General features: G+C 39.0%; 1 protein-coding gene across 1 annotated transcript in view; it reads left to right on the top strand.

Moving 5' to 3' along the window:
* The first annotated feature begins 2,488 nt into the window (after positions 1 to 2,488).
* The window catches only part of BRAF (B-Raf proto-oncogene, serine/threonine kinase), a 148,105-nt gene continuing 134,213 nt past the window's right edge, over positions 2,489 to 16,380 (top strand). The window contains exon 1 of the mRNA XM_007466623.1: positions 2,489 to 2,665. Within this exon, the coding sequence (XP_007466685.1) occupies positions 2,543 to 2,665 (123 nt within the window). The 5' untranslated portion in view covers positions 2,489 to 2,542. The remainder of the gene's footprint in view (positions 2,666 to 16,380) is intronic.

Below are 16,380 nucleotides of genomic sequence, written 5' to 3'. Positions count from 1 at the left end.
TAGCCAAGATGTGGCATGGTGACACTAAAATCCTGATCTTTGGAGTCCAAAGTTTATGCTTTCTCTGTATTTTCCCATGTGGATCCTGTGGGTCTTTAGAATGGCCTAGGGAAATCAGTAAGATATATCCAGAATTTGAAGACAAAGTCAGGAAATGTTTTATTTATTTATTTGGCTGCGCCAGGTCTTAGTTGAGACATGCAGGATCTTTGTTGGAGCATGTGGGCTCTTAGTTGCGGCATATGGGATCTAGTTCCCTGACCAGGGATGGAACCCAGGCCCCCTGCATTGGGAGTGCAGAGTCTTAATCACTGGACCACCAGGGAAGTCCCCAGAAAATGTTGAATAAATGAAAGCTAACAAGAATCAATATTAAATTGATGAGATCAGCCATCCTGTGGAGAAAAAAATCACGTAAAATATTGTGGCTGATAAAGAAAACTATACTTGTGGATACTGAAGAATCCTTGCATCCTTGGGATAAATCCCTATAAAATAGATAACTAATAAGAACACAGGGAACTGTGTATAGCACAGGGAACTCTACTCAATACTCTGGAATGGCCTATATAGGAAAAGAATCTAAAAAAAAAAAGAGTGGATATATGTATATGTGTAACTGATTCACTTTGCTGTATACCTGAGGCTAACACAACATTGTAAATCAACTATACTCCAATAAAAATTTTAAAAAAAAGAAGGCTGTACTTTAAAATGAAACCAATGGAATAAAAACCTTAGGAGTTTTAAATGTTATGAAGAAGTGTTATATAATATTTATAGGGGCTGATTTTTAGAAAATGAAATAGGACTGTTAGAGAATTTTTAAAAACTCTGCTAATTGTATTTCTCATGGTATCAAGGGGAAAAGGTGCCATGACTGGCTGCTGGTTCTATGTTTGTCTGCTTACATTTCCTTATAGTAAAGAAGGGTGCTTCAGACTAGTATAGCTTGATGACATTATCCCTTAGGATAATCTTCATTTACACTACTTTTGTCAAGCTACCTTTTGATTTAAATTTAGTGCCTCAAGGCGACTTCTCTACTTGGAAGGGAAAGTATAAAGAAGCTAACAAAGCATACCATGCTCATTCTATAGGTGGAATTTTGCATTTTTCAATGTAGGGTAATATTAATATCCTGATTAAACAAGCAGTCTCATACACAACTCTTTATCTTGGGAGTAAGGGTCTGCTCCTGGGCTCATGGTAACTCTATCCTTACACAGACATTCTGCTTCAGAAGTCAGTAGGACGGCTTTCTATCTCTTGAATCATGGTGAATACAAGAAGGTCACTGGTGACTTTCCCCCTATGGGTAGTACACTTAAAGCTTCTCATGACTTGATGTTTACGTTACTTTGTGATTAACTGCACACCATTTGGAGCTCACAGTAACTTCCACTGTTTCTCACTCCTATTTCTCCCTTCCTTAGATTTTTTTCCCTTTCATATTCCCCTTTCCTTTCACATACATGTGTTTTTAATAATAAATTGGGTTTCTTTAACTAATTCCATTCTGTAATTGGGCCTCTCAAAGATAATTTACCTCTCTTCTCTTGTTTTCATGCATATTTGGCATAAAGAATTCCTTGGAATATTGTTTATGAGCAGGACAAAAGTATTTAAAATATTTTGAATGATTTTCTTAAAAATAAAAATGATTCAAGTTTGGATGCTTCAAATGTCTAGAATGCTCCATGCCTTGTGCAGGCCCTCGAACATAGAAAGCGACCCACTGACATTTGTTGAATGAATCTGGAAAACGAAAAATAGACTAAACATTTTATTCCTGAACGATGAAGCAAAAAAAGAAAAGCTTTTAGACTTCCATTTAGACCCACTTTATTAACAGGCCAAATCCTTTAATGAAAAGGATTCAAGCATCATTCTCGTAACTTGTCTTTACCTAAATATATTTCTATCAAATTCTGCTTGACTATTGCTACCTCGGGGTTTCAAGTCTTATTTTTATGACACGGAGACGTTCGTTATAATGGAAATAACACAAGTAGTATGGGCTTCCCGTCTTTCTCCCTATAGGATTTCAACTTCTCGAACACCATCCTCCTCTTCTAGTAAATCCTACATTACAGAACAGGGTTAGGACGGAGAAGAGAATTAATCGGAGCCATGGAAACGGCCGAGCGGAGGAAACGTGTGAGCTGGGAGGTGAGCAGAAGGGCAAAGTACCCTCCCCTGACGACGGCGCCAGGGCGCTCCGAGGACCACGTCACGCACCTCAGGTGACGTCACGACCGTGACACGCGGGTGACGCCGTTGCCGCGGCGACTTCCAGTCGTCTCCGCCCCCTGCCCCCGCCCCCCGCTTAGCGTCCTTCCCCCAATCCCCTCAGGCTCAGCCGCGCCGGGGGCAGCAGGCCGGTTCCCGAGGTGGCCCAGGCGCCCTCCCGCCGCAGGCGCCGCCCGGGCCGTCCCTCCCCGCCGCCCCCCGCCCTCCGCCTCCGCCTCCCCCCGCCCTCCGCCTCCCTTCCCCCTCCCCGCCCAGCAGCGGTCGCTCGGGCCAGGCTCTCGGTTATAAGATGGCGGCGCTGAGCGGCGGCGGCGGCGGCGCGGAGCAGGGCCAGGCTCTGTACAACGGGGACATGGAGCCTGAGGCCGGCGCCGCGGCCTCTTCGGCTGCGGACCCGGCCATTCCCGAGGAGGTGAGTGCCGGCGCGCCCTGCACCCCTCCCGTCTCGGGGCTCGGCTGGCTGGTGTTTATTTTGGGGAGAGAGGTGGCGGTGGGGGCTCTGGTGCCCTCAGCCACCTTCCCTTCTGGGCGCTGCGGGCTGGGAGACGGGCATTCCCCTCCTGTGCCTCTCCGTCATGCAGTTCTTCGCTACGTAAACACACACAATGGCCCAGGGGTTTTTCCCTGGCCCGCACTTGGGGCTTGAGGGATTCGGGCAGTGGTGGTGGAGCAGGAGGCTATCAGTAGGGGGCGAGACTCAGGGTTGGCCCGAGAAGGTCACGGCTGGCTGAAGGTAGCCAGCCTCGCGTCTGCTGGATGTTTTCTTTATTTTGGGTGGGGGGCGGGGGAGGCTGGCGGCGGCATCTGGGTGGAAGATGTCGGTCAGTAGCCGGGGCCGGGACCCCAGCCCGAGTTAGCGTTGTATGTAATTATTACACGGTCACGGTGATGATGGGGCGATCATTCCCTCTCTACTCTCCCTGACTCTGCCTCTTTTCAGGCTGCTGCCCTCCCTTACACTTCTCTACTTGTTAGGGGAGATTGCTCTTCACCTGTTTTAACCAGCGGATGGTCTTTACTTTTTTAACCCTAAATGCCGCTATTTCCGTTCTTTCTCCCATCCCGGTCTCAGGCCCCCGATTCCTAATGTTGGTCAGTATTCTATCGCCGACCGGTAACCCCCATCCCAGTTCCATCTGCCGCCCCGCTCCTTTGCCAGTGGTCGGACCAGCCTGCCTTCTAACCTCAGCTTCTATTTAAGACCATTTTTGCACTTCTCTTATCTTAGTCCTGTTGAGGCCTTCTTCATTTCACCGCTCGCTAACGTTGTTATCGTCACAAATCCTTCTGAACGCTTTGGAGCTACTTACTTTCTGAATCGTGAAGCTGTCAAGATCCCGTCAGGTTTCACTTGGCACTTCTATTGTGCATCCACACCTCTTTGTTTATTTCTACCTTTTTTTTTTTTAATAGGTGTGATTGATTTCTTTCCGTTGTCTTCCTTTTTGTCCCAGTTTTTTTCTTTTACTTTTTCGTCTTCAGTCCTTGCTTCTCTCAGCCATTATTTAGCCTCTTATCACCTTGTCAAATGACTTTATTTACATTTTGGTTTTTGTTACGTAAAATTTATTACATTTGGTGTTTGGTATTGTATTACATAAAATAATACACTTTATTGTACTTTACAAATAATGAGATAATATATGGTATAATAACTGTGCTTTACAATTATTGATTAGATAATGTGACTTGCTCCGTTGACTTTGCTCAAAGTTCTTTCCTTTCTACTACAGTACTTACATTTTGTTTCCCAATTCTCATAACGTCTCGTTCTTCAGTCAATGCACTTCTCTTTTTCCTGCTTCATCAACTTTACTTTGGAAATTCATTAGATATGGTTGCTCTATTCAGTATCAGTTTGTTCACAATAATATTTGTTTTTCATTCTCTTATACCACTTCCATCTATGCCCAAGATGTGTTCTGTAACCATCATTTGATCTCATCTAAATTTCTCATGTATACATACATATATATGTCTTTTATGAATATATCTTTTATACCACTTTCTGCTTACTTTTCTGTTTGCATTTCTGCTCAGATCAGTTTCCTCTAATATCTGTTCATTTCCCCAAACTTCTTGGATTTTTAGTAGTACTCTTTCCTTCTTCCATTTCCTAGTTTATTCTGTTTTCCTTGTCCCCAGTTGCCATTCGTTCTGCCTTGTTTCCTGGCTTTTGGTACTTACTTGCTGAAGCTTCCTCTTGTCTTCCCCACACCTCCACATTCCTTCTTATTTATAAACAGCTTTGTTCCGTTGACATGGAAATTTATTTTTAGGATACATTGTTTTTAGTGGATAAATACTAGGGGTCACATCTGCTGTCTATTTTTTCCATGAATCGGATATGCCTTTGTCTTACTCTGCACAGGTGCCTCTAGGCTTGCTTTACTCTGTAGTGCATGTGTGGTTTTATTGAATTGTATCTAGAAGAATGGGTAAATTAATGGGCATGGGTTATGAAATCGTATTTCTCTGATTATAACATTGTTTTCGTTGAGAACTTTGTTTCAGAGTTATTAGAACAGTTTGTAATGATATAGAGAAGCCTTTTGTTAAGTACAATGTCCGCTATCTTATTTGAAAGGGCCAGATTATTTGAGCTCTACTCTCTGAAGATTCTGATTCAGTAGGTGAGAGCTAGGGCCATGAGTTTCTGTTATTTGGCACACTTCCTGGGCAGTTATCATGTATCAATACTTGAGAACCTCTAGGCTAGATGAATTTAAACCTCAAGTTTAAATTGGCAATAACTGGAAAGCATATTAGTATCTCTTGAAACCATAAGGATACTCAACTAATTTTAATTACTTAGAAGTGTTTCCCACTGCCTCCTCCACCCAGGTTTTAATGGTTAATGATGAATAGTAGTTTTTCCTCCATATTTTCTTACAGGAACTTATAATAAATGTATTTGACTGGGGGAGGGGGGTAAAGGGTTAAAAATGAATCTCTTTCTAATATAGATATCAGTGTTATGGATGGTAGAATAAAGTACTCCAAGAAATAATTTTTAAGTTTGAAGTTGGTATTTGTTTATCCACTGGAAACTGAAATGTACTGTGGTCTTTTAATTGAACTGTCTTCTTTGCACTTAAAGAGATATAATTGTCAAGTGCATGGAATGCATGCATGAAAAAAATCTGTCTAAAGAATTACCTTGGGCTTCCCTGGTGGTGCAGTGGTTGAGAGCCCACCTGCCTATGCAGGGGACACGGGTTCGTGCCCCGGTCCGGGAAGATCCCACATGCCGCGGAGCGGCTGGGTCGGTGAGCCATGGCCGCTGAGCCTGCGCGTCCGGAGCCTGTGCTCTGCAACGGGAGAGGCCCCAGCAGTGGGAGGCCCGCGTACCGTAAAAAAAAAAAAAGTTACCTTACTTGACAGTAAAATGCAGGTTTTAAAAAGTTTCTCAGAGTAAAAGCACATTTATTATTGAAAAATTAGAAAAATGTAAGTACAAAAAGTTTTAGAAAATTATCTGTAATATTGCCACTAAGATATAATTACTATAAACATTTTAGTGTATATCCATATTCTCCTTTTTCATGCTTGTGTAATGTATGTGGTTTTGTATTTTTTTTTTTTTTTTTGCGGTACGCGGGCGTCTCACTGTTGTGGCTCATGGGCCCAGCCGTGGCTCATGGGCCCGTGGCTCATGGGCCCAGCCGCTCTGCGGCATGCGGGATTCTCCCGGACCGGGGCAGGAACCCGCGTCCCCTGCATCGGCAGGCAGACTCTCAACCACTGCGTCACCAGGGAAGCCCTCGCTTATCATTTAATAAACTCCCTTCTTTAGGCATCTGCTCACCTCTTCCTTTATTTAGAAATTTTTCTGATATCAATCACTTATATATGCTGACTATTAAAGGAATTGATTGTCAGTAAACGGATTAAGAAAGGAACGTTGGAACTGGGTACTTGAATCCTTGAATGTAGTAGAACCTGAAAGCAAACTTGATTTAATTGTATTTAGATAATAGGCCAGAAAAATTATATTAAGATAACAGGCTAGAGAAGTCTGATTTATCTTGATTCCCTGTCTCTGGCTTTCCTGTTCAGGAAGCTGATCAGGTCTTAACAACTGGAAACCTATGTTCTGTGAGTGGTAGGGAAGAAAGGGAGGGAGCAGGCTACATTGCTTTGTTAGCATTTTCTAAGACTTGATGTTTACCTTGTTAAAGAATGAGACAGCTCTTAAGTGTTCTTCGTGTTTCTCCAACCATAAAGCTGTTTTTCTCCTTTAGAAATGCAAAAGTGCGTTTCTTTTAATTTGACATCTTGATATTAATTTAGCTGAGTACTTAGTGGACATTTTGTGTCATAATCCTCTTTTATGAAATTCAGTATGTTCCTGTGCTTCCTATATTTCTGCCTCAAATTATCTTTGAAATAAGCCTTTATAGTCAGTGGCTCTTACTGGACTTTGTCTTCCTCAAAAGTTGAATTGTTTTAAGTCCTTTACTCATTCTCTTTGTCCAGTTGATCTACGTTGGTTATTCTGTAAAGTCAGGATCAGCAATAGTTATGCAACTTCTGAATTCAAAATAGATGAGCCTGCTTAGGAGCTTTTCTGTTTCATAAGCAGTGCTTTCATAGTCATAATGTTGTAGATACTTAATATAAGAACCAAAAATTTAGCTTCATTTCTTCCATTCCTTCCTTAAATATTTGGTGGAGAGACATTGACGTGTTCTGGGAGGTAGTTTTTATTTTTCAGCTTTCTTTTGTCTACCAACCCAATTTACTGTTATGCATAATTAACAGGGTAGTCAGAAGAAACTCTTTAATACAGCCTCCACCCTAACAATAAGCAGTTATTTTTTTTTCCCCCTCTACCCTCTGAGATTATTTTGGTTTCCATGTTTTCTCTTGGTCTTAAAAAACTGTTATTCTTGTTCCTTCCCATATCAGGACTATGCTTATAGAGGGAAAGTGATGCTCAATAACATTACATTTCTTTCTGCATCCTGGGAATGCCCTTGATAAAGAATATAAAAATTGCTCTGAACTCAATTAACTTTATATCTTCTGGAAGTTCTGTAACATCAAATGAAACATCATTTTCATTCTTGTAATGTAGCTGCAGTTATTGACAGCACTTTGGGAACAAATGTACTGTAGGGCGGTGGTTTTCCAATTACTATAGAGCTCTAGCACCATTTTTAAAAACACATTAGCACTGTAAGAAATACAGATTTTTGAGTTGCTCTAATACCTAAATACATGAAGCAGTTTTTGTCTGTTTTGTACATTTTTTTAATCCTCATCTGGCACATACATACTCAGATAGTGAAAGAGTTAATGTGTACAAAACAGAGAATATAGCCAATATTTTATAGTAACTTTATTTATTTTAATTTTTTTTATTTTTGGCTGTGTTGGGTCTTCATTGCTGTGCACGGGCTCTCTCTAGGTGCAGTGAGCAGTGGCTACTCTTTGTTGCAGTGCGCGGGCTTCTCATTGCGGTGGCTTCTCGTTGTGGAGCACGGGCTCTAGGCGCATGGGCTTCAGTAGTTGTGTCTCGTGGGCTCTAGAGCACAGGCTCAGTAGTTGTGGCGCACGGGCTTAGTTGCTCCGCGGCATGTGGGATCTTCCCGGACCAGGGCTCGAACCCATGTGCCCTGCCTAGGCAGGCGGATTCTTAACCACTGCGCCACCAGGGAAGCCCTATAGTAACTCTAAATGGAGTATAATCTGTAAAATTTTTCCATCACTATGTTGTACACCTGAAACTAATATAATATTGTAAATCAACTATACCTTAGTTAAAAAATTTTTAAAAAAAATAGTGAATGAAACCCTATTAGATATGGTGCACTGTGATTTTTCTATACCATTCAGTTCTTTTTTTAAAAGCTGCTCATAAAATCAATTTATTAAATTGACAACCACCTAGTTGCAACAGACAGTTGGAAAAACACTGTTTTGAGGCTATCAAGGACTTTCTTCAGACGTTACCTCAAGGCTCTATTTAGTCCCACTACACCTTAACTATTGAAGTTCTTCATTTATCTGCCTTACATGTTGGTTTCCTTGAAAAAAAAAAAAAAAGGCTTAATGGCTGTAAAAATTTTAGAGCTACTGTGTATGGAAGGGAGATCTGTGCTGACATGAAACTTCCTAAGTGTAATAATCTGTGTAGAAAATTTCAGCAACTTGTGTTTAAGGCAGTGGTCAGCAGACTTGTGTAAATGGTCAAGTGGTAAATATTTTAGTTATTGTGGGTCTAACTGCTTTGTCTCTGTCACAAGGACTGAACAGACTCAAAAATGGTATTGCAGTGTAAAAGCAGCTAATAGACAATGCGTAAATGAATGAGTGTGACTGCGTTCCAATAAAACTTATTTATGGACACTGAAATTTGAATGTGTCATGAAATATTCTTTTTTTTTTTCATTTAAAGATGTAAAAACCATTCTTAGTTTGTGAGCTGTACAAAAAACAGGTGGTGGGCCAGATTTAGTTCATGGGCCAAAGTTTTCAGACTCCTGGTCTAGGGGAGACTAAGTATATCATATTTGAGGTTCTGAAATTAAGGTGTGGGTTAGAGTTCTATAGAAAGTTCATAGCTGCTTTTTAAAAATCGGGTTTATTGGGATATAATTTACACATACTATAATGCACCATTTTAAACACACAGTTTGATGAGTTTTGACAAATGTATATACTCATGTAACTACTGCCACAGTCAAGAGATAGAACTTTTGATGGAAAAGTTCCCCAGTTCCTCTTTGCATTCATTTTCCTCCCCACCCCACCTCCAGCCCCTGGCAAACACTGGTCTGATCTCTAGCTTTGCCTTTTCCAGAAAGTCATATACATGAAAACATACAGTATGTGGTCTTATGTATTTGGCTTCTTTCATTTAGTTTGATATTTTTGAGATTCACCCATGTTGTTGCATGTATCAGTAATTTGTTTATTGCTTAGTAGTATCATGTGGATGTAGCATGACTTATATCTACATTTACCAGTTGATGAGTAGTAGGGTTCTTTCTAGTTTTCAGCAGTTATTAAGGTTGCTGTAAATGTTTGGGTTCGGGTTTTGTGTGGACACTCGTTTTTATTTCTCTTGAGTAAGGACCTAGAGCTTGGACTAATGGGTCGTATGGTTAAGTATATATTGATATTTAACTTTATAAGAAAGTGCCAAACTTTTCTAAAGCAATAGAAACCATTTTGCGTTGCCACCCACAATGAATGAGAGTTCCAAACTCTATCCTTGTCATGTCAGTCTTGTTAGTTTTAGCCATTCTAGTATGTATGCAGTATTGTGGTTTTAATTTGCATTTTCCTAATGACTAATGATGTTGGACATCTGTATATGTGCTTATTTACTACCCATGTATTTTCTTTGGTGCAGTATCCATTCACATCTTTTTATTCTGTGTTTGCCTTCTTATTATGAAGCTGTAAGAGTACTATATACATATTCTAGATACAAGTTCTTTGTATCAGATATGTGTTTTGCACATGCCTCACAGTCTATGGCTTGTCTTTTCATTTTCCTAAGTGTCCTTTAAGAGTAGAAGTTTTATTTTTGATGAAATCTAATTTATCAATTTTTTCTTTTAGGTTTCATGCTTTTTGTGTCCTACCCAGTATAACTTTGCCTAACTTAAGGTCATAAAATTTTCTCCCATGTTGTCTTCTAGAAGTTTTACAGTTTTAGCTTTTACATTTAGGTCTATCATCCATTTGGAGTTATTTTTTATATGTATTGTGAGGTAAGGGTTAAGGTTTGTTCATTCCTTTTCATGTGGATGTCCAGTTTCACCTTTTTTGAAGAGACTAACCTTTTTCTGTTGAATTACCTTGGCACTTTTATTGAAATCAGTTGATTATGTTTGTGAGTTTTATACTGTTTTGTTGACATATATGTCTTTGGTACCACAATGTCTTGATTGCTTTACAGTTCAGTCTTTTTTTTAAAAAAAAAATTTATTTATTTGGTTGCGCCGCATCTTAGTTGCGGCTCACTGGCTCCTTAGTTGCGGCACGTGGGGTCCTTAGTGGTGGCATGCAAACTCTTAGTTGCAGCATGCATGTGGGATCTAGTTCCCTGACCAGGGATTGAACCCAGGACCCCTGCATTGGGAGCTTGCAATCTTATCCCCTGTGCCACCAGGGAAGTCCCTATAGTTCAGTCTTAAAATTAGGTAGATCCAGTTCATAGGATTTTTAGAACTTTAAAATTTGATTTTTAAAATTTTTTGTGCTATTGTCTTTTGAAAGGACAGGGTACATAATTTGCTTCCAGTTCTCAAAGGTGTCTTCTACTCAAAAAAAGCTTAAGACTCACTGTGGTATATAGTTAACACACCCCTATCTTGAATCATTTGGTGGAGAGGTTGTGAAAAGTGACAGGTAAAGAAACATATTTCATCCAAAATTAATTTTTTTATAAGAAATGAAGGCGATATCTTAATAGGTGGCACCAAAAAGTCAATGTCTTTTTTTCCCACCATATTTCAAAAATGTTAACTGTAATCAAGATACATTTAGGTGAAAGTGAATACGTTAAGATGTTTATTCACCAGAAAAGTCATGGAAAATGTCAATCAGGTGGTGGGGGATACTAGTTTATAATACTAGCTGTGTCATTTTCCATCTTCAGCGTGAGTTTTTCCATTTGAAACGTATGTCATGTTCTGTGATGTTCCAGAATTAGCACCTTTATTACTCTAAGAGGCATCATTAAATTGTTGTTACTAAGGATAAGCATATGATGGTTGTTGGTCATATTTCTGCCTGTTTCATTTGGACCCATAGGACCCTTTACTTTGTTTTAAATTACAATGGTAGTAGCTTTTCATTGCTTAGCCTGGAGGGCTTCCCTACCATATAAAATGATATTTCTAGTTATGATTTTTGCTTAATAATTATGAACATGTTTCCTTATTTTTTTGTTTCTTAAGTTTCATTATGAAGGAAGGAAGACTTACATCTTAAAAATGAGCATAAGTCTTGAATATCTGACAAGTACAGGGTCATGTGACAATTGGGAAGGTAGACACTGTTCAGGCTTTCGTTCATGTTGTAAGTAGTAGTAGTCTAATTGTATTTGGCTACCTTGCAAATTTGGAAATGGCACTTACAGGGAGAGAGAACCATAACATTTTGGAGACTATTTTCAACTGTTGTTCCAAAATTAGTGTGTTTAAAAAAAAGTATGCATCTCCTTATTGTAAAAGATGCCTTGTGTTTAAATTAAGAAATACTCTACTCTTGTTTTACGTTTTTTCTTTCACTAAATATATAACCTTTAAGTTAATAACACCAGAAAAATTTGACTTTTTATTTCCAGAACAGCTTAAATTAAATAAAATTTTAGGATGCTTTGAATTAGTCACTTCCCTTAAATAGGTAAGTATTTTGAAACAGTTTAAAATACTGCTTGGGGTTGTTCCTCCATTGACCTAGGATTTTTAAACTGTATTTGCTACATTACAGAACTTATTTTGCAAAGTAACTTTCTTTTTTTTTTTTTAATTAATTAGTTTATTTTTGGCAGCACTGGGTCTTTGTTGCTGTGTGCGGGCTTTCTCTAGTTGCAGCGAGCGGGGGCTACACTTCATTGCAGTGCGTGGGCTTCTCATTGCGGTGGCTTCTTTTATTGCGGAGCACGGGCTCTAGGCACGCGGGCTTCAGTAGTTGTGGCTTGCGGGCTCTAGAGCACAGGCTCATAGTTGTGGCGCATGGGCTTAGTTGCTCCTCTGAATGTAGCACCTTCCCAGACCAGGGCTCAAACCTGTGTCCTCTGCATTGGCAGGCAGATTCTTAACCACTGCACCACCAGGGAAGCCTGCAAAGTAAATTTCTGTTTGAGTTTATAGATGTGCTATATTAAAAAGGATTACTAGGCCCAGCAGTAACACTGTAAATAGTTATTAGAACCTCTGTTTTTTGTTTGTTCGTTTTGTTTTGTCTCCTTGGATCTAATCCCATTTCATCTGTTTTAAAGTTTATACTCTCTACTTAGAAATCTGCCTGTAGCATAGAGGGAAAAGCCCCCAACAGTTACTAATTTGAGATTTTTATTTTTAAAGTGTTCTTATTAGCATAATTTTTAGTAATGTTGTATGAAGGTAATTTAATTCCCATTTATTATTTTTAAAAAATCCTACCTTTTCTATGAATCCCAAACAATTATTGCCTTTGTAACTTTTTTTTACTATAAAAAGTTAAAGAACTATTGTGAATTATTCCTAAATAACTCAGAATTCATTTTTTACACATTATATTACTACATTTCCATGGGAATGGTGTCAGAGACCTTCAGATAGGAAAGACATTATGATTCAGTATAGTCCTCACATTCCTGTTTTACAACCACCGAAAATATTCATTGCATCTTAGTTTTTACCTGGTTTCTTCTAAGATTTGAAATATTCTACCCATATATTCTTCCTGCACATGTCTTCTCATGTTAATAATAAATCACACAATCTTAAGTCTCATTATACATAAGAATTTAGTTCAGTGTAACTTCTGGTAACTCTATTGCAGATGATTTTCTACTACTGAGTTTGGCACTTAATTTAAGTTTCTACATGAATTTATGAATCAAACTTTTGGTTATTGGTTATCATGGATGGCTATTTGAGAGAAAAGTTTAGTCATAAAGTCATAACTATTCTATGTCATAGCCATTCATATGCTGCTTGCTTTTCACTGGCAACTCTTGATCCTTCTCCTCCTGCTACTACGTTAAGTAAGATAAAGACTAAGAATTTATCACTCTAGTTAAGGTATTGGTGGTATTGATGATTTACACAAGAAGATGCTGAGAGAGATATTCTGATTGAGTGATATTAAGAGAGAAGAGGAGGGGAAATGAAGATAGTGAAGACTTTTCCTATAAAGGGAAAAGAGAAACGGGGCCATAGGTAGTGAAGGAGATGGGGTCAAGGAATTTTTTTTTTGATGAAAAAAAATAAGGGCCTGTATTGTAAGAATGAACCATTAGGGAGTAAAAATGTGATTTCAGGAGAGAGAGAATTATTGCTGGAGCAATGTCTGAAGAGGCAAAAGAGAGAGGGATTTGGTGGGCAAGTGGAAGGGTTGGCTTTCAGTAGGAGCATAGACACTTTATCTTTGATAATAAGTGGTAAGGCAGAAAATGTGGAATAGTTATGCTGATAGGTAGATAGATGTGATGCTGGGAATCTGTGCATGTTCTCTTCCAGTTGCTTCATTTTTTTTTCCCGTGAAGTAAGACTCAAGGTTATCAGTGAAGAGTAAGTCTTGGGGATATGGTGTTGTAAGGAGGAAGATGAAGGTGTTAAAAATTGTTAGGGAGCATGTGAGAGTGAATGGACTAGGAACAAATAGTGAAATTGATAGGCAATATTAGGTTATGTTACTTAATATTTTACTTGCTGATGTCCAGACAGCATTGTAGGCCTCCTAACTTGTCCTCAGGTCAAAGTTCATTGTAACTTGCCAAAGCAATTTAATAATTGATATGAGTCATTCTCATTTTGACTCACAAACATAGAAGCATTGGGAAATAGAACATGAATTATTACTTCTTCATGAAGTATCTGCCATTATCCTGCTATGAATGTAAGCTAAGTTTGGAGAGGTCTGGTTGCTAATTTTCTTTTTAAAAATAATTCTTTCTTTCTTGAATTTTTTTGAATATTTATTGTTTTGTCTATATAGAATAGCATCCCCACCATTGTAGTCTAATTTTTATACTGTATAGTGAAGCAATTGCTATCCTGTTATTTTCTTTTAAAAACTCTCCAAATTTGACCTGTCTTTGCTTATGCTTTTCCTGCTGCCTGAAATATAGATTCCTTCCCCGTACCCATCCCCCAAACCTTTCAGACTTAGTTCACTTATTGTAGGAAGCCTTCCTTAACCTCTTTCCAAGGCCCAGTTAGGTGCTTCTAGTTTGTGCTTTTAAAGCATCCTGAGGTATACCTATATCATTTTACTTTCATTGTATTATAGGTTTTTTGTTGGTATCTGTCTACTCCCTCTAGACCAGCACTGTTCAGTCAAAATATCTGTCATGATGGAAATGTTCCCTGCTGTCCAGTATGTCCACATGTGGCTATTGTGTACTCAAAATGTGTATAGTAGGACTGAGGAACTGGCTTTTAAATTTTATTTGATTTAAATTAATTTAAATTTAGTCACACTTAGCTAGTGGCTACCTTGATCAGTACAGTTCTAGACCTTTTAAAAGTCAAGGTTTACTTATTTACAAGACAGAAGCAGAGTCACAGACATAGAAAACAAACTTACGGTCACCAAAGGGGAAAAGAGAGGGGGAGGGAGGGATAAATTAGGAGTTTGGGATTAACAGATACACACTACTGTATATAAAATAGATAAACAACAAGGACCTACTATATAGCACAGGGAGTTATATTCAGTATCTTGTAATAACCTATAATGGAAAAGAATCTGGAAAAGAATATATATATATTATGTATATGTATACACATACACATAACTGAATCACTTTGCTGTATACTCGAAACTAATACATTGTAAATAAGCTGTACTTCAGTAAAATAGATAAGTAGTCAAGGCTTGTGTGGGATTCATATTTATTCTCTCATTGCTTCTTACCAACAGTACTTAATCCTACTTAAATGATTGCATTCTTTTTCAGTGCTCTTAGTCCACATAGTTCTCACTCACCTGGAATGTGGCAGTTTTCTTCTCTAGACTTTTGTTCTTAACCACAGCTTTCCAGTTTGTTTTCAGAATTATTTTGAAGCCCTAAGTTCTTCAGTCCTGTAAAACTAGGTGTTTTTTGGTTTTGTTTTCCTCTTTAGAAATGAACACCTGGGTGCTGTAAGGTTGCCTCAAAGACTTTCTCAGGGGTGGGGAGTGTGGCAAGGAAGAGCTCAGTGAAAGGTTTGGGGGGTTAGGGAGGCAGTTTCTGCTGCAGCCAAAGTAGTTATACTTCGTAAGTTAATGTATTGGAATTGTGCTTAAGATTTCTCTTGGAGGGAAAAGAAGACTTCTAAAAGGTAAGAACACTCTTAACTGAGTGTGAGGGCATGCACGTGGCATTATGTGATTAAGTGTCAGAGCGGGTGATGGAGAACAATAAATGCAGGAGGAGTTCAGACATGGAAGGTTATTATAGGCTAATAAGGTCTTGATGGAAGTTAGTGTTTAACCTAGGCAGGTAGAAAGAAGGAAAACGGATGTAATAGGCAGTGGGAATAGAATTTGAAAAAAATTAGAGATGGAAATACATAAGGTAGTTTTGCTGAAGGAACAGAACAATCTGAGTGTAGTTGGGTGAATTGTATAAAATAAAATTTGGCTAAATTTGATGGCACTGGATTGTGGAAAATAGTGATAGACTGAAAAAAATTTTAACTTTATATTGTATGCCGTGGGATGAAAGTGGAGATTTAAAATAAAAAATGATAAAAGCAGTGTTTGAGGATGAATGAGTTGGTTAAGTGTTTGTAGGGTAGATTCAAGATGGGAAGAGGTCAAACAAAAAATGTTTAGAGAAAGACTTGGTAGTCAGATGTTATACTAGGCCGCTGTTGGGGGTTGGGTTCTTTGAAAGCAGATGCTGAGACGTTTTTTGCAGTGCAAGATGTTTATTCGGAATCAATACCTGCGAGAGGAAGAGGCATGGTGCAGGATTGAGCAGACAGCAAAGTTGTATTGTGACGCAGGCTTCACAAAACCTTTGCTTATCAGCGTGGAGCTCTGGAGTGAGAGATTGCCTATCAGAGAGTCCCACATTGAGACAGAATGGCTGGGCCTTTATACCTCTCCTTGTTTGGTCACTAAATGTGGGCTGCAGTTGAGGTAGACCTTGAAGGAGGTGACATTTGGAGGCTGTCTGCTGACTGTACTCACAGCTGGGCAGCAATTCCTTCCATGAAGCGAGAGCTTGGTGGTACATCTCTGTGTTTTCTATAGCCAGAGGGTTTGCATGTGGGCAGTTCTTCCCCAGAGGAAAGGTTTTAAATACTTGGAGGTGTTTTGATTTTTACAAAGATGGGGGAAAAGGGTACTTACTAGCATTTAATGAGCAAGGACCAGGGAAGTCAGCCATCCCACAGTGTTCCAGACAGTTTGCACATTTAAAAATTGTTCAAATAAGCACATGACTTAGAATGAGTTGCTGGACTT

The sequence above is a fragment of the Lipotes vexillifer genome, unplaced genomic scaffold (assembly GCF_000442215.2).
Source record: "Lipotes vexillifer unplaced genomic scaffold, Lipotes_vexillifer_v1.1 scaffold71, whole genome shotgun sequence".
Lineage (NCBI taxonomy): Eukaryota > Metazoa > Chordata > Mammalia > Artiodactyla > Lipotidae > Lipotes > Lipotes vexillifer.
This window is presented reverse-complemented; position numbering and strand designations above follow the sequence as displayed.